The 25,418-nt window shown below is 40.6% G+C and overlaps 1 protein-coding gene and 1 non-coding gene across 5 annotated transcripts; one reads left to right on the plus strand and one right to left on the minus strand.

Annotated features, from left to right (window-relative positions):
- Positions 1–1,765: 1,765 nt before the first annotated feature.
- On the minus strand, positions 1,766–22,342 carry LOC139761053 (transmembrane protein 41B-like). 4 transcript variants are annotated; one of them, XM_071684831.1, is made up of 8 exons: positions 22,208–22,342; positions 17,852–17,999; positions 17,160–17,288; positions 13,757–13,806; positions 10,335–10,483; positions 5,967–6,105; positions 4,833–4,924; positions 1,766–2,900 (listed from the first exon to the last, which is right to left on the minus strand). In XM_071684831.1, the coding sequence occupies exons 2-8, from the start codon at positions 17,995–17,997 to the stop codon at positions 2,823–2,825; spliced, it is 783 nt and encodes a 260-aa protein (XP_071540932.1). In that variant the 5' UTR covers positions 17,998–17,999; positions 22,208–22,342; the 3' UTR covers positions 1,766–2,822. The 4 variants fall into 4 exon arrangements, with proteins under 4 accessions (XP_071540932.1, XP_071540928.1, XP_071540931.1 ...); XM_071684827.1 differs by having other exon boundaries at positions 22,165–22,291; XM_071684830.1 differs by lacking the exon at positions 22,208–22,342 and adding an exon at positions 21,919–22,057.
- Positions 22,343–24,777: 2,435 nt separating this feature from the next.
- TRNAQ-UUG (transfer RNA glutamine (anticodon UUG)) lies at positions 24,778–24,849 on the plus strand. Its single transcript has one exon. It is a non-coding gene; the product is annotated as a tRNA-Gln (tRNA).
- The last annotated feature ends 569 nt before the right edge of the window (positions 24,850–25,418 follow it).

Below are 25,418 nucleotides of genomic sequence, written 5' to 3' on the forward strand. Positions count from 1 at the left end.
ACTATAACCTGGTCTCGTGCATCAAAATTACTAACACACTCACTCAGCTGCTCCCAAAACACTTGCCTCTCATGATCTTTCTTCTCATGCCCAGGTGCATATGCACCAATTATCACCCATCTCTCTCCATCTGCTTTCAGTCTTACCCATATCAATTTAGATATACTTTCATACACTCTATCACATACTCCCACCACTCCTGTTTTAGGAGTAGTGCTACTCCTTCCCTTGCTCTTGTCCTCTCACCAACCCCTGACTTTACTCCCAAAACATTCCCAAACCACTCTTCCCCTTGAGCTTCATTTCACTCAGAGCCAAAACATCCAGGTTCCTTTCCTCAAACATACTACCTATCTCTCCTTTTTTCTCGTCTTGGTTACATCTACACACATTTAAACACCCCAATCTAAGCCTTCGAGGAGGATGAGCACTCCCCGCGTGACTCCTTCAGTTTCCCCTTTTAAAAAGTTGAAATACAAGGAGGGGAGGGTTTCTAGCCCCCCACTCCTGTCCTCTTTAGTTGTCTTTTACGACACGTGAGGAATGCGTGGGAAGTATTCTTTCTCCCCTATCCCCTGAGACATATATACATGTATATATACATGTGCATATTCATACATGTTGCCTTCATCCATTCCTGCCATCACCCTGCCACATGAAATGACACCCCCTTCCCCCTGCATGTGCGCAATTTAGCACCAGGAAAAGACAACAAAGGCCACATTTGTTCACACTCAGTCTCTAGCTGTAATGTGTAATGCACCAAAACCACAGCTCCCTTTCCACATCCAGGCCTCACAAAACTTTCCATGGTTTACCCCAGACACTTCACATGCCCTGGTTCAATCCATTGACAGCACATCAAGCCCGGTATACCACATCGTTCTAATTCCCTCTATTCCTTGCATGCATTTCAGGCCCCGATCACTCAAAATCCTTTTCACTCCATTCTTACAACCATCTGTACATATGACTGGAGAAAATATAAATCAAAAAATATGCATGAACATAAAAATTACGCTTGGTCGTATGTCTGCCAGTGCAAATGGCTGCGCACATATGACAGTGAATATCAGACGATCCCAGCATTGTGTATATTACATCTTCTCAGTTCTCTGCATTATTCAAGTGAATCTAATGAATTTTCATATTACACCCAAAAAAGATGAAAAAGAAGAAAAACACATCACTTTGTTCATAGATCTGGCAAAAAGCCAAGGAACACACTCGATTTGGAATTGAAGATGAAGGTAATCAGCCAATGTGTAGGAGAAAAAAGTTTATATGATTGCACATGATCTGCAGTTGTTCCATTCGACGGTTTCCACAATTTTAAAGGGCAAAGAGAAAATACATGACACAGTGAAAGGTTTGGCAACTATGAAGTCTACGATAAAGCAACAAGAAGGGTCCATCCACAAAATGGAAAAGATGTTGTGGGTGGAAGATCAAAGGAAAAAACGTGTACCACTAAGCTTACTAATTATTCAGGAAAAGTTAGGGATATCCTGGGAATAGGGGAGAAAGGATGCTGCCAATGTATCTCTTGCATGCCACAAAATGCAAACCTAGAAGGGATGCAGCAGGAAACTACATGTCCTCCCCTCCTATATTTCTTTACAAAAGTAGAAACTGAGGAAAAAGCCAAAAAATTATTTTCCTCTATATCAACTGTTCTGGACACTACCTTGCTTATACAGGAAATACAGAACAAGTATGAAAGAAAGAATTAAGTCTGCAATCACAGGACACTGAAAGTATAACCCTTTTATTTTATTTTTATTTTTACTTAAAATGAGAAGAAAATATATATTTCTAAGAGGCCCCCTTTCATTCTAAGAGCAAGTCTTGGAATGATGTGTAAAACAGTGCAGTATGTGACTAAAAATAACTCATTACTCACAAGAAAACAAATTTATTGTTATGAACTGACAGTTGTCATTGGTTGTAGATTATCATGTGTACTTACCACTGACCTTATGTGGAGTTTCATAGCATGTTTCTTAATGATACAAAACTAGAGGTTTTGTCCACATTCATCAATGGATGCTCATAAAATGTAAACTATGTTGTAGATAAAGAATACACAATGCAATCATTATGTGAAAGTGCTTTTAAAAGACAGGTTTCTTTTACAATGTCCACTAACTAAAGACTGTCTTTAAATACGACAGCTGTGAAGACAAGGGCAATGTCTGAGGGATCTATAAATAGAAAATGTAGTCCTTTCACAATTCTGTTAAAAACTGACAGAATGTCACTTCAATACAAATCCATACCTGAACATTAATTCCTGTACCATTGAAACACAATAATGGATTTGTATTGAAGTGACATTCTGTCAAGTTCAAACAAATAACAAATGATAAAAAATTTATACAACTCTAATCCTATTCAATATTTTCATACTTAAAAAAAATTTCAACATCTTTAAATCTTAATGGAGAAATACATAATACATAATATGCTATTTTCAGTGAAACACGTAATACTTCATTCATACAAGTGGTACAATTATTAACCTAAAATGAAAGGAAACTGGCTTACCACACTGAACTACAGGCCTAACATGCAATTATACCCATTTCAATGGTATCAATCTGAACAGATATTTGGAGCAACGGCAATTTCTTTATTGAATGTTTTTCCTCATACCCAATTTCTAGCCACTCACCTATTTGCTAGGAAAATTCACAGTCTTCATATAAAAGAGGTGCTCCTCTGGTTCTTTTACCTGCAGGCTTCATTCTCTCTAAATTTGTTGACATGACTGAGTCCTGGGCTTTAGACTTCCACACTTGATTCATGGAAGGAAACCAAACCTAATCAAACTTCTCCCGAAGATGGTTCTTCAAAATTATTGGAACTAGAGATAAAACAGCTGCAAGACCTAGAAGTATCTGAAAGAAATATAATTTTAAAGTATTTGAAGCTCAAAAATCATTTTTCTTATGTATGCAATTGCTTCTTCCATTTTAACAAGGTAACTTTAGGAACAGACATACAACAGCTTCATTCTGCACATCTATCCTCTTACTAGTATTTAATGTGCTGAAACCTATGCCTCCCACCTACAGTCAACCCCTACGGGTTGTTATTTGCTTTACCTTTACCCCTTCATATGCCAGTGGAGCTGGTGAGAACCTCTTCAAGGACATTTCAAATGGAAAAATATAAGTGTTGGTGCATTACACATCACAGCTATGGAATGGTGTGCAAATGAAGCCTTTTCTTCGTCTGTCCCTGGCACTAACTTGCAAATGTGGAAAATAGAAAAACAAGTGCAGAAAAAAGTGTAAATGAACTGCATCTTTTTCTTGGGTGAGTTATGCTTATGCCACATATATAATGATGGCCAGATTGATTACTGGAGCAAAGACCCTAAAATTCAAATGGAAGTTTATACGAAACCTATGTCATGACTGCCGCCTCCTTTTCTCAAAACATTGCATTTTGTAGACAATGCTGTTGGGATTGGGGATATAAACTGTTCAAAATAAGGCCTGTTTTGCATGATATGATGTGGAAATTCAAGATGTTCTTTATCCATTTTGAAACTTGATCTAAATTAGTGTGTGATATTTAAACAATTCTAACATGCATAAAGTAAATTTATCTAACTGCTGAAAGTATGTAATTAGTTAAACACTGGAAAAAGTTACCAGTTAGTAGTACCTGCGTGGGTATCAGGAGGGTTAGCAATGGCTCTTTAGTGAGCCAGCACTTCAGTGGTTGTCAAATTGCACTCCTCTGACCCAGGCAGCTGCCTTTTCTTTATGCCTCAACCACATGGACTACAGGCATTCTATCCCCAAACATGCAGTTTCTCCATGTCAACATAACACATGACAAATTTAACTTAACTCATTCTTCGTAACTCTAGATTTTCCCGAGGTGAGCACTGCATGCTAGCCCTGCCTTTTGGCAAATTGGTAGGAGCAACAGATTAAAGTAATTGGTATGAACATTCAGGCAGGATTAGAGCCTGAGCTACCTGTGCCATCTCAGCTATAAAAAAAAAAAAAAGAGCATCAGATAGAAAAATTACATAGAAATACCATGTAGTAACACTGGGCAAGAGCATTAGGTAGTAGTCAGTAGGAACATTAGATAGAAGCCTCTGCAAGCACTGCACTACAGTTGCCCTCTACCAGTGGCCTGTTAAGGGTTAGGCGCTAAAGGCTAAGGAGTGGCACTGGAGTTCACTAGTTATGGACTCAACTGCCAAGGCCACCTAAAGGCTCCCCTTGAAGGAGTTCCAAGTAGGAACAAGCATCCTCTAGAGATATAGATAGACAGACAACAATTTTCAGGAACAAATAATTTACAAATACAATATATTAATGAATACATCGGTGCAAGAAAACTTGATTGTAATGATTTCCATTAGCAATGTGAATATTGTTTTTCTTTTTCACTTTCTCTTCTCTCATACGTAATCTCTCTCTCTCTTTCTAAAAACACTGATAATACACAAAAGCTTTCTCAGTAACTGCACATTACTATTTAGCATCTATTCCCCTCACTTTCTCATCTGGCTTGGCTAATGCTGGTGAAATTATGCCAATCAGTGGTGCCTTTGACACCTCACACTTGAAAGATATGGTAAGTCCGAAACATTTACGTGTTTTCCTCATGTTTTAACTTATTTCCTTAAATTATTTAAGAAAAAATGTTTCCTCCATTTTAAAAATTCCCAAAAGCTCAGTCTACTGGAACAACAGTCTTCAAAGGGTTAATGCGATACAGATTATATGTAAATAAGTGCTTAATGGGTAAAATCAGACAGAAGAAAATTAACTCCCATCAAAACTATATCCAGTATTGCTCACCAGAGAAGTTAAGGAGAAGGCATCACTGGAAGAAGTAAGCTGGTACAAGGTTGTCCCAGCTTGAACTGCTAATACACTAGGTGGAGCTACACCTGGAAAGAAAAGGAAGTTTGCATGGCTCTTGTAAGACAATACACATCTCTGATAACAGTCTGCTGGCAGTAATATGAATATTGCAACATTAAAAGAATATTAAAAGGCATTCTAAAACAGACGGATTTACAGTGGAAAACAATTATTCTCCAAGTGATATTGTATCCCTCAACTCTGTCCCTCATTAACTTACTTTAAGCTTGGACATTTCAAATAAGGTTATGGCCAGGAGTGAACAAAAGAGCACAAGGGTCAAACATAAATGTGGGAAAAGGTTAAGATGTTCTTAACCTTGGGTGTATGCCTACCCATGAGAAGATATTTGTCTTACATCAATTAATATTTTAAAACATTCAACTACTCGAAGAATGAAAACTTTGCTGTACAAGAGACAGCAACTAAAGTTTTGTTTCACTGACTGATTATCATTAACACCAGAAGAAGTGCTCAAACTTTTTATTTACTTATTATCATATCAATCCATGATGAGTCTCAAACTCCACAGCATCCAGAAACACTGCTTTCTTGCTTTCCAATCCTACTTCTTGCATGTCCAGTATATTCAACTGTTCACTGTGTGCAATAGCTTAATGTTATGCTTATACTTCATTTTGTACTACAAGTAGAAGGCAACCAACTCATATATATGATGGGTAAATCATGACAAGCAAATGTTATAGGCATTACTATCTATTCCCCCACATTTGAACATGTAGCAATTTACAATGACAGGTTTGACTTAGCAAAACTTACACACGTGCCATCCTCCCAGCATGTACATAAAAGACATAAAGACAAACTAACCAATATTCCTATCAAATAATTCACAATGTCTTCTAGAAACCTGGGTGCCATTCCACATCACAATAACTAGTGAGGGAAAGTATTTACAGAATTAGACTAATGCTATATTTTTCAATCCTTAACCCATTTTGTACACAAAAATCACAATGAAAAGGTTAAATACTTCTCAACACTTTTGACATGCTGAAAACAAAGGGATATTTAAAAAGTAAACATAACATACAAAGGTAACCATACCTACAAATGTACCTAACCAAAATGGCCAAAGAGGTACATTAATAATGGGGCTGGTAATGTTGATGAACCAGTTTGGGAGGAATGGGGTGATCCGCAAGAAGATTATGTAGAACAAGAGGTTGTCTCTATGTTTATCCACCTGCAAAAACATAAAAAGGCTCTTCAATATTCATCTTCTTTCAAAGAAATCTGGATCTTCAGTCTGTCCATGTCTTATAGTATCCAAGTACTCTTTTCATGATCTTACAATCAGGCTACATTCCCCAGAAAGCAAAATGGGTTAGAAAAAACATGAAGTACTCCTATATTAATACAGTGGTGAAATACAGGGATGAATTCAAATAAATCTAAAAAGGAGAATGATCATAAAGAAAGCTTAACCCATTTTGTACACATAGGAAGGAAATCTTTAGCCTTCATGCAAAAATGGTTAATCATCAGCACAAGCGCTATCATTCATGAATCTCAAAAGCCCAAGTTTGAGTTCCTGATGGGGTAATTGGCTTACAGTTAATCCTACTTTTCATCATTCCCTTTGGGACAGGGTGTTGAATGAGTGGACACTATCTAGGTAGATACTCTCCCTAAGGTGTTGGAAGCAGCAGTGACAGCAACACAGCAGTCATGTTCCTTTTACTGGCCCAGATTGCTGTCTTTCCTTTAAGCCTTATAAACATAGGGTAGCTGGAACTTTTGACGTGTCACAGAGGCTGGAGTTGTTAGCTTGGCCTCTTTTAGCCCTAGCAGGAGTAGAGTGTGTTCCCAACCAGACTTGGACAGCTTTAATGTAGTTGCTGCCTGAGAGGAGTTGGGTCCCACTGGGAACCCATCTGCTTACCTGTGGTACAGCAGCAGATGGTGCAAGACCCAATCTGTCACAGGTGCTAACTAGGTTAGAAAGCCATGCATGCAATCATTTGGTCTAATTGCTTACCTGCCAACCAGCAATGCATGTGGGGCCTGACCAACTCTGTAGTTTCCAAGAGCTACAGGTTCCCGGACAGCCACCTGAATCACTAAGTCGGACGAGGTAAGCAATTTCTCAAAGCGTGCTTGTTTATTTAGCCACAGAGTCAAGACAAAATCAGGTATTCCTAAGCCGCCATCCCCTGCCGCCGAGTGAAAGAATGTGCAGGATGCATCATAGGGCACGCAAGGCAACTCTGAACTGCTTATCCATATGCGCTAACAGCATCTTATATACTTCCCCCAGCACCAGGTGATGCATCAGCTTAGGATTGAGGTGATCCACAAGGATGGTGATCCTCTGCTGAGGTTTAAGAGGGGCTCTGGTGATATTAGAAAGCCCCTCTTCTAGCATGGCACCATAGGATTTGCGCTTACCCCCTGCCCAAACAAGAACACCGAGGTACTTGTAGTCATCCTCAGCATCCATGGAGCCAATAGCACAGCCCAAGACTTGGAATGTTCTATTCTTATTGACGTACCAAGTCTTGCACTTGCCATCGATCTCCATGCTGAGGGACTAACACTTTTCCGGGTTCACCTGAAGACCACCCTCCACAAGTGTCTCCACCATGACGTTTATAGCCTTTTGCAGGCTGCCAGTTGTCTATGCCACCAGAACCATATTATCCACAAAGGCTAGTACTGGTACCTTCTGATCTCCAAATTTCACCCCCACAACCAATTCCTGAACCCTTGTGATCCCTTTGTCGATCACATGGTTTAAAAGAATTGGGGATACAGAATGGCCCTGTTTGACCCCACACATCATTCTAATTTCTTCCAACATCCCACTGCTGCCTTCAATGTGGGTGAAGGCTTGGTCATACATCAACATGATACATGCCTTGACGGGGGCAGGAATGCCCTTCTGCGACATGGCCTGCTCGATGGTGCTATAATCAACACTAATGAATGCTTTGGCCATGTCGAGGAATGCCAGGTGCGCAGCATGGTACTGTTCCTGTGCATGACCAACGATCACATCCAAAATCATGAGGTTCTTAATGCATCCATCCATGGGGATGAATGCCTTGTGAGCTCCATCGATCTGGACGAGGCTCGAGATGCAGCAGCTTAAGATTCTATTAGCAGTCAGACTACAGCGCATGAGATGGTGGTTGGTCTGCAGTCCTTGGGATGTGTGGGATTTGGTACCTTTGGTATCAGTACCGTCCTATTTGCCGTGAGTGGTTTAGGCAGCTCAGAGGTGGCGATTCACAGGTTAAACATCTTGCAGAGCACTTGCAGAGGAACATACTTCAAAAGCCTAGTCTGCATTCCATCAGGACCGGGGGCTGAAGTTTATGTGGCTTTGAGGTGGTGAGCTACCTCTCCTATGGTCAGAACCTCTGCAAGTGGTTTGCTTAATTGGTCATAGTCAGTGACAGCACATCTGTCCAGTTCAGATGGCCACAAAAAGAAGGCTTCCCAAAAGGGGTAGAGGGTTTCCAGCCCAACTGTCATTGGCGGAACCTTTCATTCACCTTTGAGTGCCAACGACTTATTCTCTCGATAAACCCACTGTACTGTTTTGTACTGTTCCCTGCGCAGCCAATTGCTGCACACAGGGACCTCCTCCATACGGCGAACATTTCCCATGTTCACTGGTTGTCCTGCTCCACCCACACCTCTATTCTGGCAGTTTGACGGCGATCCAAAGGAACATACCAACATCCTGGCGTGTTCTGTGGCCGCCCTTGATGGCAGAGAGGCTTACCCTTTGGTGCAAATGTCCGAGGGTGGCATTTAGCACCTCCTTGCCCCAAACAGGACTGGTGAGGCCAGGACCTAGCGTGTCAAGGTAGGACATAGTCTCCTCGACAAAACAGGCAACAAAGTGAGGTTGGGGAACCCACAGGGTGTCGCGACAGATAAAACTGCGGGGTTGGCGCCATCACTAGGAGCAGCAGACTCTCCCCCATCAAGGACAGCCCCGTCTCCCAGATCGGCAAAACCTCCCCCAACGGAGTTAGCAAGCACACGCATTCTGTCACATGGTGCCTCCTCATGGATGCCACTCTGCATGGTTTCTCTTCCGTCAGCTGGGACTTATCTCCCACCCGACACACTACGTGCCATCTCTCCACCTCCACCAACTTTGTGGTGGGGGTCAATGTTTAGAATCAACTCCTGAACAAGGGTCTTACATGATGCTTTCCTTTGGAGGCCCTTGACTGCCTCTACCAACCAGCATAGAACGGTACCTGTAACCACTGCCTGGCTTCTAGAGGGATCAGCAGTCATCGTCGCCTCTGCCCTAGCGAGGAGCTTGATCTCTTCGTCAGTCCATCTTGCTTTGGACAAGACATGCCGTGTTGCTAATTCCTGATGGAAGAAATCTGCATGCACCTGCTGCTCATGGACCCTCTATGACACTGATAGCTGGCGAATGTGTTCCCACAATAAGGGGAAAGGGAGAGTAGTCATCAGCCGCTCCCCCTTGGTTCAGGTCGGCAACTGACATGCCAAAAGTGGCTGGCACACAATTCCCAAAAGACTTTTTTCTGCTTGACGAGTGCCACAGAATGAAAACCCATGACAAGGGTAGATGTCCTGGAAGGTTTCACACAGTGCTACTGTACTAAGACTGCAGAGGACAGCAGTCAGGTGATGGAGGCTGCTGCTGTGTACCAGCCCTTGACCTCCCTTTAGCAGTTGCCCAGCTTTACCAGTAAACTACCTTAGACAACTCCCAACTCTCAGTTACTAAGTGACTTCTGCCGGATTGTGACTTAACAGAGCTAGGGCTTCAGAAGTCACTATCACAATGCTACCAAACAAGCCATTATCACTGCTTAACATGCTAACACCATAAGTGGTCCAAAATGGGACCCCAATGCTCCTGTCTATCTTCCTACATACTACTACTATCTACTGCTCCTACCATTTTGCGAAAAGGCAGGGCTAACACATATCATTCACTGTAGGAAAATCTAGAGTTACGAAGAATGAGTTGTGTAGGTTAAGAGTTGTCAAATGTTATGTATGACAAGGAAAGACTGTATGTTTGAGGATAGAATGCCAGCAGGACACATGTGGGTGAAGCAGAAAGAAGACAGCTACCTGGGTCAGAGAAGTGCAACTTGACAACCACTGAAGTGCTGGCTCACTACACAGTCTTCACTAACCCTCCTGACACCCACAAAGGTAGTACCAGTAATACAACTCTCTAGGGGGTCGCTGCCCACCAACCTACCTATGGCTAGTGTTGAGCTGGTTATGCATTGAGTCATAAGCAATGACAATGAGACTGACTTCCACTCCTAAAACTTCTCTGAACCAACTATTAGCAAACTACTTTCTGTGTTAGGGTTCTGCATATCTGATTTAACAGAAATCCTAAGTATTATCTGCTGAACCTAGCTACCCATGATTGAAAATGCAAATAGGGTATTGTACCTTTCCTTGCCAAGATTTTGTGCGATCAGGCAGATACTTGAGAACAATGGGTCTGCCTGCCAAATATGACAGCAGATAGCAGAAGGAGGCACCAGTAGCTGAACAAAAGCAAATCAAAACCAGAGCTATCTCCCATCGGAAGAGGAAACCTGCAGAGATAAAGCAATGTTAACAAAGTATTTATTCACATTCATTATTACATAATTCAATTTTGCAAGTGTCTATTTCATTCTAAGTTGCAAAATTACAAACAATATATAAAAAGAAAGATTTCAAGATAATTCTACATAAAAACTATACTTTGTAAAGCTACTTCCATACCATCATTAACACCACATCTAATTCCACGGGAAGGATCAAGTACAGAGAGCCTATCAAATCACAAACATATCCTCATGTCCAGTGTGTTAACATGAAGCATGAATTTCCACACATATATATAAGCACTTCTCATGTTCACTCTGCAGCCAAGGGAAACCATGGAAAGTTCTGTGGGGCCTATCTGTCGATACAGGGCAATGGTTTCTGTGCACTACACGTCTGTCTGTCTGTCTATCTATCTATATTTCTGATGTCTGTTCCCTTCAAGAGGTCTCCACAACTGGTGAACAAGAGCACTGCTTTTTAGCCTTTAGTGTCTTACTCTTAACTGGCAAAGGGCAACACTAACACAGTAATTTCAATGAAGGTTCTAATGTTTCTACTAAATACTTCTTCCTAATATGTCAGCATAATGTTCCAACCTATTACTTTTGCCTAAAGCTCTTGCATAATGTTTCTACTAACTACTTCTACCAAATATTTCTACCTAATGCTCCTGTCTAATGTTCCTACCTACTACCTCTAACTATTGCTCCTACCATTTTGCCAAAATGCAGGGCTAGTACACAGCACTCACCACAGGAAAAATCTAGGGTTAGGAAGAATGAGCAGTCTGAGTTAAGTGTTGTCAAGTGTTATGTGAGACAAGAAGAGATAGCATGTTTGTGGAAAGAATGCAAACAGTTCATGTATGTGTGAGGCACAAAGAAAAGACAGCTATCTTGGTAAGAGTGCAACTTAACGACTGAAGTGCTTCCTTACTATGAAGCCATCACTGACCCTCCTGATACCCAAGCAGGTAGTACCAATAATATAATTCCCTGGTCTGTGGCTGACTACTAAGTTTTTTTTTTTGTTTTTTTTTTTTGCTTTGTCGCTGTCTCCTGCGTTTGCAAGGTAGTGCAAGGAATCAGACGAAAGAAATGGCCCAACCCACCCCCATACACATGTATATACATACATCCAAACACGCAAATATACATACCTACACAGCTTTCCATGGTTTACCCCAGACGCTTCACATGCCCTGATTCAATCCACTGACGACATGTCAACCCCGGTATACCACACTGATCCAATTCACCCTATTCCTGCCCTCCTTTCACCCTCCTGCATGTTCAGGCCCTGATCACACAAAATCTTTTTCACTCCATCTTTCCACCTCCAATTTGGTCTCCCACTTCTCCTCGTTCCCTCCACCTCCGACACATATATCCTCTTGGTCAATCTTTCCTCACTCATTCTCTCCATGTGCCCAAACCATTTCAAAACACCCTCTTCTGCTCTCTCAACCACGCTCTTTTTATTTCCACACATCTCTTACCCTTACGTTACTTACTCGATCAAACCACCTCACACCACACATTGTCCTCAAACATCTCATTTCCAGCACATCCATCCTCCTGCGCACAACTCTATCAATAGCCCACGCCTCGCAACCATACAACATTGTTGGAACCACTATTCCTTCAAACATACCCATTTTTGCTTTCCGAGATAATGTTCTCGACTTCCACACATTCTTCAAGGCTCCCAGAATTTTCGCCCCCTTCCCCACCCTATGATCCACTTCCGCTTCCATGGTTCCATCCGCTGCCAGATCCACTCCCAGATATCTAAAACACTTTACTTCCTCCAGTTTTTCTCCATTCAAACTTACCTCCCAATTGACTTGACCCTCAACCCTACTGTACCTAATAACCTTGCTCTTTTTCACATTTACTCTTAACTTTCTTCTTTCACACACTTTACCAAACTCAGTCACCAGCTTCTGCAGTTTCTCACATGAATCAGCCACCAGCGCTGTATCATCAGCGAACAACAACTGACTCACTTCCCAAGCTCTCTCATCCCCAACAGACTTCATACTTGCCCCTCTTTCCAAAACTCTTGCATTCACCTCCCTAACAACCCCATCCATAAACAAATTAAACAACCATGGAGACATCACACACCCCTGCCGCAAACCTACATTCACTGAGAACCAATCACTTTCCTCTCTTCCTACACGTACACATGCCTTACATCCTCGATAAAAACTTTTCACTGCTTCTAACAACTTGCCTCCCACACCATACATTCTACTAAGTACTACCTACAAATCACACACATCAGATAGAAAAATGGATGAAAGCAAATTAGGCCTATCTTCCTCTGTTCTTAACACAACCTCACTAGCATGGGAAATGGTGAGCATGTATGAATAGAAAGAAAGTCTTTTTCAGTGAACAATATAGCGAATCAAAAAATGAAAGATAACTATGAGATTGTAACTAAATGCTGTGACAAGTGTCCTAAATTCCTAGCTTCAATCCTTCCTCATTTATTTTCTCTCTGTCTAAAACCCAAAGTTCCCTTCTGTTTGAAATCATATCTTCATGCAATCCATCCCTACAAATGAGAAATTCTCCAACCTTTCTGTTACCCCCTCACTTCACTTCTGCCATTTACAAAATCTATAAAACTCTCCTTGATCCCACTTTCTTACATACTTAGATCTCATTCCCTTCTCTCATATCATGAGTACAAAGTCTACTGTACATTTCCTCTCCTATAAACCCAACTTTGTTCCTCCTTTTTTCGGGATCTTCGTGAATTTTTGTCAAGACTCTCAACATCTCTACAGCAATGAACAGAACAGGATGTACCACTTTTCTTTGCTTACTATATGTTCTTCCTTTGTCTTCTTTGCTTTCTTCTGTTCTTTAAGGCATGGTTTCTTTTCCAGTCATTCCAGTATGGCAGTTACTGAAGGAGCCACTGGGGTGTTGAGACCCAGCACAGGCAATGGGGCAAATACATCCCCACATAAGAGGGGAGCCAGCAATATTCTTAAAGATCTATTCTCTCATTTTTTTACTTTTTTAGGAATGTACTGAAAATTAGATATCAAATCAGGATAGCAATGAGTTCGTAAAAAAAGCAAAAGCATGAATTGGTAACAAAGTGAGTACCTTGCAATTTGACTTTTCTTCTGTCCAAAAACTACTGTTAACATCAAAATATCATTGTAAGATCTAATGCTTTCCTGATTTACTTTTCCTAAAATCTTTTCTTGCCCCTTGACAAAGTAGGTTTCAAAATGACATTAAAATACTTACCAGAAAGAATAGAAAGGAATATTGATCCCGGTACTGCAAAAGTTTGAAGACTTAACACACAGGTTAAGGAAAAAATTATTTACTAAAAGATGCAAGTTAACCTTAGTCCTCCCTTTCCAATAGCTATTGGTGGAATCCCCTGGGGATAGGGGTGAAAGAATACCTCCCATGCATTCCCTGCATGTCGTAAAAGTGACAAAAAGGGGAGGGAGCGCGAGGCTGGAAATCCTCCCCTCTAGTTTTTACTTTTCCAAAAGGAGGGAACACAGTGAGGATTTTCCCTCTTAAGCTCAGTCCTCTGTTATCAACACTACCTTGCTAACATGGGAAATGGCAAATATGGGACCTGAATGTGGATAGGGAGCTGTAGTTTCCATGCATTACACATGACAGCTAGAGAATGAGTGTGAACGAATGTGACCTTTTTGTCTGTTTTCCTGACACTACCTCATTGAAGCAGGGGGCAGCGACGCTGTTTCATGTGGAGTAGGATGAATGCAAGCAATTATGAATATGTAAATGTGTATATATTCATATGCCTGTGTATGTATATGCATGTACATGTGCATGTGTGGGAGTATATATATATATGAGTATATATATATATATATATATATATATATATATATATATATATATATATATATATATATATATATATATATTCCCTGAGGATAGGGGAGAAGGAATACTTCCCACGTATTCCCTGCGTGTCGTAGAAGGCGACTAAAAGGGAAGGGAGCAGGGGGCTGGAAATCCTCCCCTCTCGTTTTTTTTTTTTTAATTTTCCAAAAGAAGGAACAGAGAAGAGGGCCAGGTGAGGATATTCCCTCAAAGGCCCAGTCCTCTGTTCTTAACGCTACCTCGCTATCGCGGGAAATAGCTAATAGTATGAAAAAAAAAAAAAAATATATATATATTCATTTATTCATTTACTCTGCTTTGTCGCTGTCTCCTATGTTAGCGAGGTAGCGCAAGGAAACAGATGAAAGAATGACTCAACCCACCCACATACACATGTATATACATACACAACCACACACGCAAATATACATACCTATACATCTCAACATATATATACACACACAGACATATGCATATATACACATGTACATAATTCATTCTGTCTGCCCTTATTCCTTCCCGTCGCCACCCTGCCACACATGAAATGACAACCCCCTCCCCTTGTATGTGCGCGAGGTAGCTTTAGGAAAAGACAACAAAGGGAGCTGTGGTTTCGGTGCATTATACATGACAGCTAGAGACTGAGTGTGAACGAATGTATCCTTTGTTGTCTTCTCCTAGCAGTACCTCGCACATGTGCGGGGGAGGGGTTGTCATTTCATGTGTGGCAGGGTGGCGATGGGAATGAATAAAGGCAGCAAGTATGAATTATGTACATGTGTATATATGTATATGTCTGTGTATGTATATATATGTATACGCTGAAATGTATAGGTTATGTAAATGTGCGTGTATGGACTTGCATGTATATACATTTGTATGTGGTGGGTTGGGCCATTCTTTCATCTGTTTCCTTGCACTACCTCACTAACGTGGGAGACAGCGGCAAGGTATAATAAAAAAAAAGAATATATACACATATACGTGTTTAAACTCATTTGCCTTCATCCATTCCTGTCACTACCCTGCCCTAGTGGAAATAACATCTCTAACCTATGTTTCAGCAAGGTAAGGCCAGGAAAACTGACAAAAAAGGCCACATTTACTCACACTCAGTCTCACACTGTCATGTATAATGCACTAAAACCACAGCTCCCTATCCACATCCAGGCCCCACAGACCTTTCCAGGGTTTACCCCAGACATCTCACATGCTCTGGTTGAACCATGTCAAAAATATTAATATATACATATACATGTACACATGCGCACATGTACACATTCACATTCACTTGCCTCCATCCATTCCTGGCACCACCCAACCCCACAGGAAACAACATTGTCACCCAGAATCAGCACAAAAGTGCCAGGAAAACAGACAAAAAAAGCCACATTCGTTCATACTCAGTCTCTAGCTGTCATGTGCAATGTACCGAAACCACAACTCCCTTCCACACAGACCTTTCTATGGTTTACTCGAGATATTTCACATGCCCTATTTAGGTCCACTAGCCAGTACGTCGACCCCAGTATACCACATCGTTCAAATTTGCTCTATTCCTTGCACGCCTCTCACCTTCTTGTATGTTCAGGCCCCTATCTCTCAAAATCTTTTTCACTCCATCCTTCCATCTCCAATTTGGCCTTCCACTTCTTGTTCCCTTCTCTTGTGACACATATATCCTCTTAGTTAATCTTTCCATTCTCATTCTCTCATTATGTCCAAACCATATCAACACGCCCTCTTCTGCTCTCTCAACTGCACTCTTTTTATTTCCACACATCTCTCTTACCCTTTCATTACTTACTTGATCAAAACACCTCACACCACATATTGTCCTCAAACATTTCCTTTCCAACACATCCATCCTCCTCTGTACAACCTTATCTATAACCCATGCCATGCAACCATATCACATTGTTGGAATTACTATGTGGTTCACAGAGCAAAAAAGGGTGTGTTAAAATGGTTTGGACAAATTGAGAGAATGAGTGAGGAAAGGGTGACAAAGAGGATGTACGTTTTAGAAGTGGAGGGTAGACAGAGAAGGGGGTGACCAAACTGGGAATGGAAGGATGGAATGTAAACAATTTTAAGTAATCAGGCCCTGAACATGCCAGAAGGTGAAAGGTGAGCACAGGACAAGATAAATTGGAAAAATGTGGTATGCATAGGTTGACATGCTGTCAAAGGATAGAACTGGGGCAAGTGAAGCATCCGCAGGGAAATCATGGAAAGGTCTGTGGGCCCTTCTGGTTGAGGAGAATGGGATGGTTTCAATGCAAAGCAAATGACAGCTAGAGAATGGATGTGATTAAATGTGGCCTTTCTTCATCTGTTCCTGGCGCTATGTCACTAATGCAGGAATGACAATCAAGAATGAAAAAAAGAAATACATTCTGTTATCATTCTTAATTTCTAAGCTTCCTCATCATCTACCAATTCAATTCAAATTATTTAAGAAAAATGTCATTTTCTTCACATTCATTTTCCAACTGTACTTCCTTGATTATTCTACTACTACAATTTCAATGCTCACACTCTCAATAAGAGTGTGTCATCAGCTTCTGACTATTATTTCCCCTTTATTCCACCACATTTTGTATTTTGTTTGTCTTATACTAAGAATACCTTTCTCAAGGACAAATATAAAGAACTACTATGAATGCCTTTCTCAAGAGACAAATATAAAAAACTGGGTATCAAATTTAAAAATCAACAATTATGTATTCTGCTAAAATTCTTGCTCAAACAAAGGACAACTTTAAAAAAAGGATACAAAATATATGTGACAAAAACTCCTGCCAGCACTTCCACAAAGTATCTCTCCTTGTAGTGGGAGAGTACACGGCCCAAGTTCTTTGCATCTTCAATATCCTTCGGCAATATCATGTGCTGGTACTCATCTCTGTTGGAAATAACAGATATTAAGAATAAGCACTATTTTAAATTCATATGTAGACATTATTCACACTAATCTTATGCACAGTGAAGAAGCCAACTGAAAAAGCCAGGTGAAGTCAAAATACTTTCTTTCATGAGAAGGCACTTGACTTTCATGGCACTGATCCTTCTTCCATGATTTCATCAGGTCCATGAATCATTCATGGTCCATCAACATACTTTTTATTTCTTCATTAACACTTCTAATGTCCTCAAAAACTGGAAAAATCTGAATACCACTGACTGAGATACAATTATCTCTGACAACTCAAGTAATGCCAGAAGATTTGCCTAGCATCCAATGACAATGACAACACAATACACTACCTTGAATGTTCAAATTTTCAATGTAAGCAATCAAACAAATTAGCAGCATTAATCAAAAGGCTTGGTTTACTTTGCACTGTTTCCAGCCTGAAATACGACTATGTATAAAAGCATGGTAGTTTCATAATGTTATGCGAATGAACAATTAGATTAGATCTGTATTGGTTTAACAAGTTCTGTTGCCAACACAGCAATACTTACTCTTCCAATTCAGGGAAATTTCTGTACACAAAGGTGAGGGCACAAAGTGAAACCAGAAAGATTGCAACAAGGCACAACAGGGCACGTCTCGTGTCCATACCCTTGACTCTCCCAGCCTCTAGACACCCTTCTTGGCTCTGCATCATCTCTGATGAAATTAGAAAAAATAGTTAGTTCTATGTTAGTTCTATTTCTTTTCCTGCATGGCCTCTGCATGTTGGCACTGCAATAGTATTAAGTCATTCAAAGACTAATATGTTCAAATTTCTCTACAATGAATTCATAAAGGTCTCAACTGCCCATCTGTAGCTGTTATGCAGATATCTTTGAAGTTTCTTGATCATCCACATTCCACTGCTTTGCCTAATCTTGTGTCATTTACAAAACACATGACTACAATATCTTTTATTTCCTTAACCATGTTAGAGGTCATATTCACAAAGAATATTGCAGCCATAACTGTCAACTGATAACTGCAGTACCCCAGACAGTACTTGACAACATTGTAGTGAACGTCATCCAACAATGACAAAACCTCACCAATGTTGTCAAGTAGCACATAGCTGCAAAGGAGTCAATCAAAATTCCACACTGCTGACTGTAGCACAGCCTTAAAGCTACAGGAGCCCCATAAAAGGTGTGCAGGTTCATATATATATATTTTTTTCATGATAGCTGAGATGGCACAAGCAGCTGAGGCCCTAAATCAAGGCCATCCCATTAATACATATCTTTTCTTTCTTTTTTCTTTCATACCATTCGCCATTTCCCACGATAGCGAGGTAGCGTTAAGAACAGAGGACTGGGCCTTTGAGGGAATATCCTCACCTGGCCCCCTTCTCTGTTCCTTCTTTTGGAAAATTAAAAAAAAAAAACGAGAGGGGAGGATTTCCAGCCCCCTGCTCCCTTCCCTTTTAGTCGCCTTCTACGACATGCAGGGAATACATGGGAAGTATTCTTTCTCCCCTATCCCCAGGGATAATTAATACATATATATACATATATATACATATATACACAAGTAAATAATTCATACCTGCTGCCTTTTTTCATTCCCGTTGCCATCCCACCACACATAAAATGACAACCCCCTTCCCTCGCACACCCGCGAGGTAGCGCTAGGAAAAGACAACAAAGGCCACATTCATTCACCTTCAGTCACTAGCTGTCATGTATAATGCACTAAAACCACAGCTCCCTTTCCACATCTAGGCCCCACAGAACTTTCCATGGTTTACCCCAAACGCTTCATATGCCCTGGTTCAATCACCTGACAGCACGTTGACCCAAGTATACCACATTATTCCAATTCACTCTATTCCTTGCACACCTTTCACCCTCCTGCATGTTCAGGCCCAGATTGCTCAAAATCTTTTTCACTCCATCCTTCCACCTCCAATTTGGTCATCCACTTTTCCTTGTTCCCTCCACCTCCGACACATAAATCCTCTTTGTCAATCTTTCCTCACTCATTCTCTCCATGTGACCAAATCATTTCAATAGACCTTCTTCAGCTCTCTCAACCACATTCTTTTTATTACCACACATCTCTCTTACCCTTTAATTACTTACTCGATCAAACCACCTCACCTCACACCACATATTGTCCTCAAGCATCACATTTCCAACATATCCACCCTCCTCCACACAACCCTATCTATAGCCCATGCCGCGCAACCATATAACATTGTTGGAACCACTATTCCTTCAAACATACCCATTTTTACTTTACAAGATAATGTTCTCGCCTCCCACACATTTTTCAATGCCACAGAACTTTCGCCCCCTCCCTCACCCTGTGACTCACTTCCGCTTTCATGGTTCCATTCGCTGCCGAATCCACTTCCAGATATCTAAAACACTTCATTTCCTCCAGTTTTTATCCATTCAAACTTACCTCCCAATTGACTTGTCCCTCAACCTTACTGTACCTAATAACCTTGCTCTTATTCACAATTACTCTCAGCTTTCTTCTTTCACACACTTTACCAAACTCAGTCACCAGCTTCTGCAGTTTCTCACCCAAATATGCCACCAATGCTGTATCATCAGCGAACAACAACTGACTCACTTCCAAAGCCCTCTCATCCACAACAGACTGCATACCTGCCCTTCTCCCCAAAACTCTTGCATTCACCTCCCTAACAACCCCATCCATAAACAAATTAAACAACCATGGAGACATCACGCACCCCTTCTGCAAACCAACATTCAATGAGAACCAATCACTTTCCTCTCTTCCTACACGTACACATGCCTTACATCCTCGATAAAAACTTTTCACTGCTTCTAGCAACTTGCCTCCCACACCATATATTCTTAATACCTTCCACAGAGCATCTCTATCAACTCTATCATATGCCTTCTCCAGATCCATAAATGCTACATACAAATCCATTTGTTTTTCTAAGTATTTCTCACATACATTCTTCAAAGCAAACACCTGATGATCCACACATCCTCTACCACTTCTGAAACCACACTGCTCTTCCCCAATCTGATGCTCTGTACATGCCTTCACCCTTTCGATCAATACCCTCCCAAATAATTTCCCAGGGATACTCAACAAACGCATACCTCTGTAATCTAAACACTCACCTTTATCCCCTTTGCCTTTGTGCAATGGCACAATGCATGCATTCTGCCAATCCTCAGGCACTTCACCAGGAACCATACATTCTTTGAATATCCTTACCAACCATCATCCTACTAGCTATGAGGTAAGAATGCAGGTATCAGTGTCATCTAACTACACGAGGAAATAAAAGGGCTCCAAAATGAGAAATTTACCGTAAAAGTGATCCATATGATTTTCTTCATTCATTCCTCACTTCTAGCATAAAATCAATAGCCCATGGTAAATATTCAACATCAAATTATAGTCCAATAAATTAATAACTGACCTTCCCATAGCAGTTTCATGTTTGCAGTTAAAGTAAAAACTCTCCAAATCACAATCCATCACTTCCATTATATTCTCTGAACATTATACATATTCCAAACATACCTTGATGAACTTTACTGAAATATGCAAGAAATTCATGACTATTTGAGAAATACAGTTATCTAAAGGCACTCCTAAGCTACATTTTGAAAACTTCATCTAGTCAGGTTTGGTCAGGTAAAATTTATTGGACATTCCCTATCCTGCTGATACCAGCTGAGTACCTAGAATACACCTACTATCCTCCTGATACCAGCTGAGTACCTAGGATATACATGCTATCCTGCTGATACCAGCTGAGTACCTAGGATATACATACTATTCTGCTGATACCAGCTGAGTACCTAGGATATACATGCTATCCTGCTGATACCAGCTGAGTACCTAGAATACACCTACTATCCTGCTGATACCAGCTGAGTACCTAGGATATACATACTATCCTGCTGATACCATCTGAGTACCTAGGATATACATACTATCCTGCTGATACCAGCTGAGTACCTAGGATATACATACTATTCTGCTGATACCAGCTGAGTACCTAGGAGAAGCCTACTATCCTGCTGATACCAGCTGAGTCCCTAGGATATACATACTATCCTGCTGATACTAGCTGAGTACCTAGGATATACATACTATCCTGCTGATACCAGCTGAGTACCTAGGATATACATACTATTCTGCTGATACCAGCTGAGTACCTAGGATATACATACTATCCTGCTGATACCAGCAGAGTACCTAGAATACACCTACTATCCTGCTGATACCAGCTGAGTACCTAGGATATACATACTATCCTGCTGATACCAGCTGAGTACCTAAGATATACATACTATCCTGCTGAGTACCTAGGATATACATACTATCCTGCTGATACCAGCTGAGTACCTAGAATACACCTACTATCCTGCTGATACCAGCTGAGTACCTAGGATATACATACTATCCTGCTGAAACCAGCTGAACACAAAGTTATACATACCATCCATCTAATAACAGCTGAGCCACATTCCAGCACACCTATTAAATGGTTTACATCTGTGATACTGCTGGCTTTCCTACATCATCTTAGAGAAGAAAGTGAAATAATCGTTAACAAAATAATCTTAAAAATTACCTTAAAGGTAAAACTTCCGAATACATTCATGAAGCCAAAGGTCGTCTTGCTTGGGGAACACAACTGCAGAGTTGCCAACGCAAAACCGCTAAACTTACTCAAATGACAGCGGAAAAATGCTCTTCAAATTATGTCTGCTCTTAGACGTGCCACATTATTAATAATAGGTGAAACTGACTCCATTAACGTTAAAATACTCACCATGATAACAGGTGAAACTGACTGCACTAACGCTAGAATACTCACCATAATAACAGGCAAGACTGACTGCACTAACTCTAAAACACACCATAATTCCAGATCTGCTAATTGCCAATCTGCCATCACTTCGTCCTCGGTGTCCTGAAGGTATGGTGGTTTGAGGGTTTAGATCAGTCAGAAAGTAATTGCTAATCTTGGTGAACATAGAAAGGTGGAGGGGGAGGAAGGAAAGAGAGAAGGCTGAAAATAATACAGTATTAAATACTGACAAAGCGTCCTAGCTCTGGAGGGAGCGGAAAGAGATAACCCTCAGATGGGCTGACATTCTGAAGGAGATTACATGTGGGGATTAATGATCACTTTGCTTGACGAGTCATTGTACGTCCATAAAGTACAGAAAATCATTGAGCCTCACAGATATTGCTTAATGGATGACGAAAAGGAGAAACTGATCGCTACTGGTTACAGGTTTACAGATTATGAACCAAGAGATAGATCGTTTTTTATGATGATATATCACGTCACTAACGACCAAAAATTGTAGGTATATAGGAGAAATGTGTATACACATTGTGTATTTTACAGACAAGTTGGTACAGGGTTGGAGTAAATTACTTAGAAAGGGGCATAAAGATTGTCCTTCCAGAGAACCTGTGTACTAGCTAGCTCTTTGTGCTTCTTAGGTTGCAGTGACCAAATCTGAGAGCTGTGCTCTAGTTATGGTAATATGTTGGATATGAACAGCTTGCTGATTATCTTCTAATTCATATACCTAATGTCGTTCCGTTATTTGCTTTTAAAGATTTTGTAATTCTTATAACTCTCACAATGTGGGACTCTAGCGACGGGTTGAGGACGATATCAACTAAATTTATCACTCATACAGAATACAGAAAGTTACCTCCCACTAGATAATATTGAGGTATTCTTTCCCTCTGTCCTATTATTATTAGTATTCCTGTACATTTGATCGGCTTAAATTTAATCAACCTCGTATCAGACCCACTATGGTGTCCATCAAGGACCCTTGTAAGTAAATTCAGTCCTACTCGCTTTTCACTTCCGTCATGACCTTTGCATCAGCTGGACATATAATCAGGTTAGGTTAGGTCCCAACCTTCTGGCAACATATTTACATAAATCAAGATGAGTAAGGATCCCAGAGCAACCATCTGTGGCACTCTATCAATGACCTTCACTCGTCTAGAGAAGGCTCCTCTGATGTGTCTTTTGTTCCATTCTACAAATATAATCATTTTCCCTGCGAGGAGTCTCCCATTTATTCTTGCCTGTTGATCTAACTTATTCCTCCTTCCACGTGGTAATGTGTTGATTGTTTTCTGGCAGTTCAGATACAAATATTCCACCCGGTCTTCCCTTTTATGTAAGCCAGAGTTCAATTCCTTTCACTTAAATAATTTCTCCTCCTAAGGAAGTCATCCATTTGCTCTCAGAATATCTCTTCCAGTATCTTACAGACCACATTCGTCTGGGAGACTGAAGCCTGTAGTCTAGTTCACTGCCTCTTCTTAGTTTCCTTTCATATAGATGGGTTTGATCATCGCCCTTTCCCACTTCCTTGGCACTTTGCCATTCTTTAACGACATCTGGGACATTATTTCAAAAGGTCTCTCCAGTGTATTTACACAGATCATTGGTACATATGGTGAAATTTCATGACCATGAGACTTATGGGTCAAAACTCATTGGTATTCTGTTAAGTTCTATCTTTTCTCAAACTTTCTGACCATCCCATTTCACTAATAATGGGGCTATAGGGTCTTCCAGTGTAGAAACACTTTGGATATTGTCATTAAAATCCTCATGTATCCCTTTGCCATTCTATACACTTCTTTTCTCTGAATCCTTTAGCATGATTAGCTGCTCTTAAACTGACATCACCTGCTTTCAAATTGACATTTTTTCCCGTTGAATTTTTGAAAGTCTGGTTCCACTAGCAGGATCAGTAGACACCTTAATGCTGTTACCCGGCTTGGAGATATATTCACAGAAGCTGGCCTCTTCTGTTAATAACGAACACAACAAATGTAAACTTCGCCATTCTCTACAACACTATGTACTTGAGTGTTGTAAAATTAGTGAATTTAGAGGTCATTTTATGGTACGTGTAAGTATTTCATCCATAACAGTGTTCTACTTCAATACTTGAAAAGTACTCTAACTTAGTGACTTGTTGTGTATGTTAATACATGATACACAACTTGTGTATACGGTTCACTTCCCATGAAACTGTTGAATACTGAATGCTTCATTCAGTGATTTCTGCTTGCGGCTGACATTTCTATCATAGTGTAGCATTTAATGTACTTCAATCACCGTAAGGCCAAGTTCCTGGTGGACCTTCTGTACACACTGTATCCTCCTTAGCGCCACCGTATATATAAGAGGTGAGTCGCCGCAAAAATGAAACAAGTCAATTGTCTCTATAGTTACGTAGATGATATTGTGGCTGTGAAATACACTTAGAGGAACATAAGGGCGTTAATACATGTATCTGTCTCACATATCCTGCTACATTCATGTTGCTGGTTTATGTTGAAAGTGTATATAATGGAAACACAAATCATTATCAATGCCTGCATACCGAGTGTAGGAAGGAAATAATATACTTGCAAGGCAATCACATTAATCGGAGATGGTCCCATGGTGTAATGGTTAGCACTCTGGACTTTGAATCCAGCGATCCGAGTTCGAGTCTCGGTGGGACCTACATGTTTGTTTATCTTAGTACAGTCTTCTTCCTCTCCAGGCGAGCAACCTTAGTCAGTAGTGGCATTGTGTGCACCATGATTAATATGGTCAGTATCTTGTTAATGAAGTGTATTGTACATGAAGATCCACTCTGACCCTGACAGATGGTACAAGAAGCTATACAGGTAACACAATCACCTCATCCATGTTTATGTTTGGCTGAACGATTAACTTCATTCCTATAGAGAAAAATGATTCGTATAGTTTTGTGCAGATCAACAGGAAGTTACAAATAGCTTTTAATAGTCATGATATCATTGGTATGTTGAAGAATGGGTGCACTGTTTAGAATACTTTGGTTGACGTAAGATACAGATATGTTACAGGTATTACATTTAGTGAGAGTCTTGACCACCTGAAGAAGTCATTCAGGATTTCCGAATGGTGTTTATATCTTGACCTTGACGGACTTATTGACCCTGACAGTAAAAAACCAAAACCCATAAATCAGCCAACTAGACGTTTGTGCTGAAGTTCGCACTACGTAGATATGTTGGTTGATATGTGGTAAAGATGTGTATTTTTTT

This window comes from Panulirus ornatus, chromosome 39, assembly GCF_036320965.1.
Source record: "Panulirus ornatus isolate Po-2019 chromosome 39, ASM3632096v1, whole genome shotgun sequence".
NCBI lineage: Eukaryota > Metazoa > Arthropoda > Malacostraca > Decapoda > Palinuridae > Panulirus > Panulirus ornatus.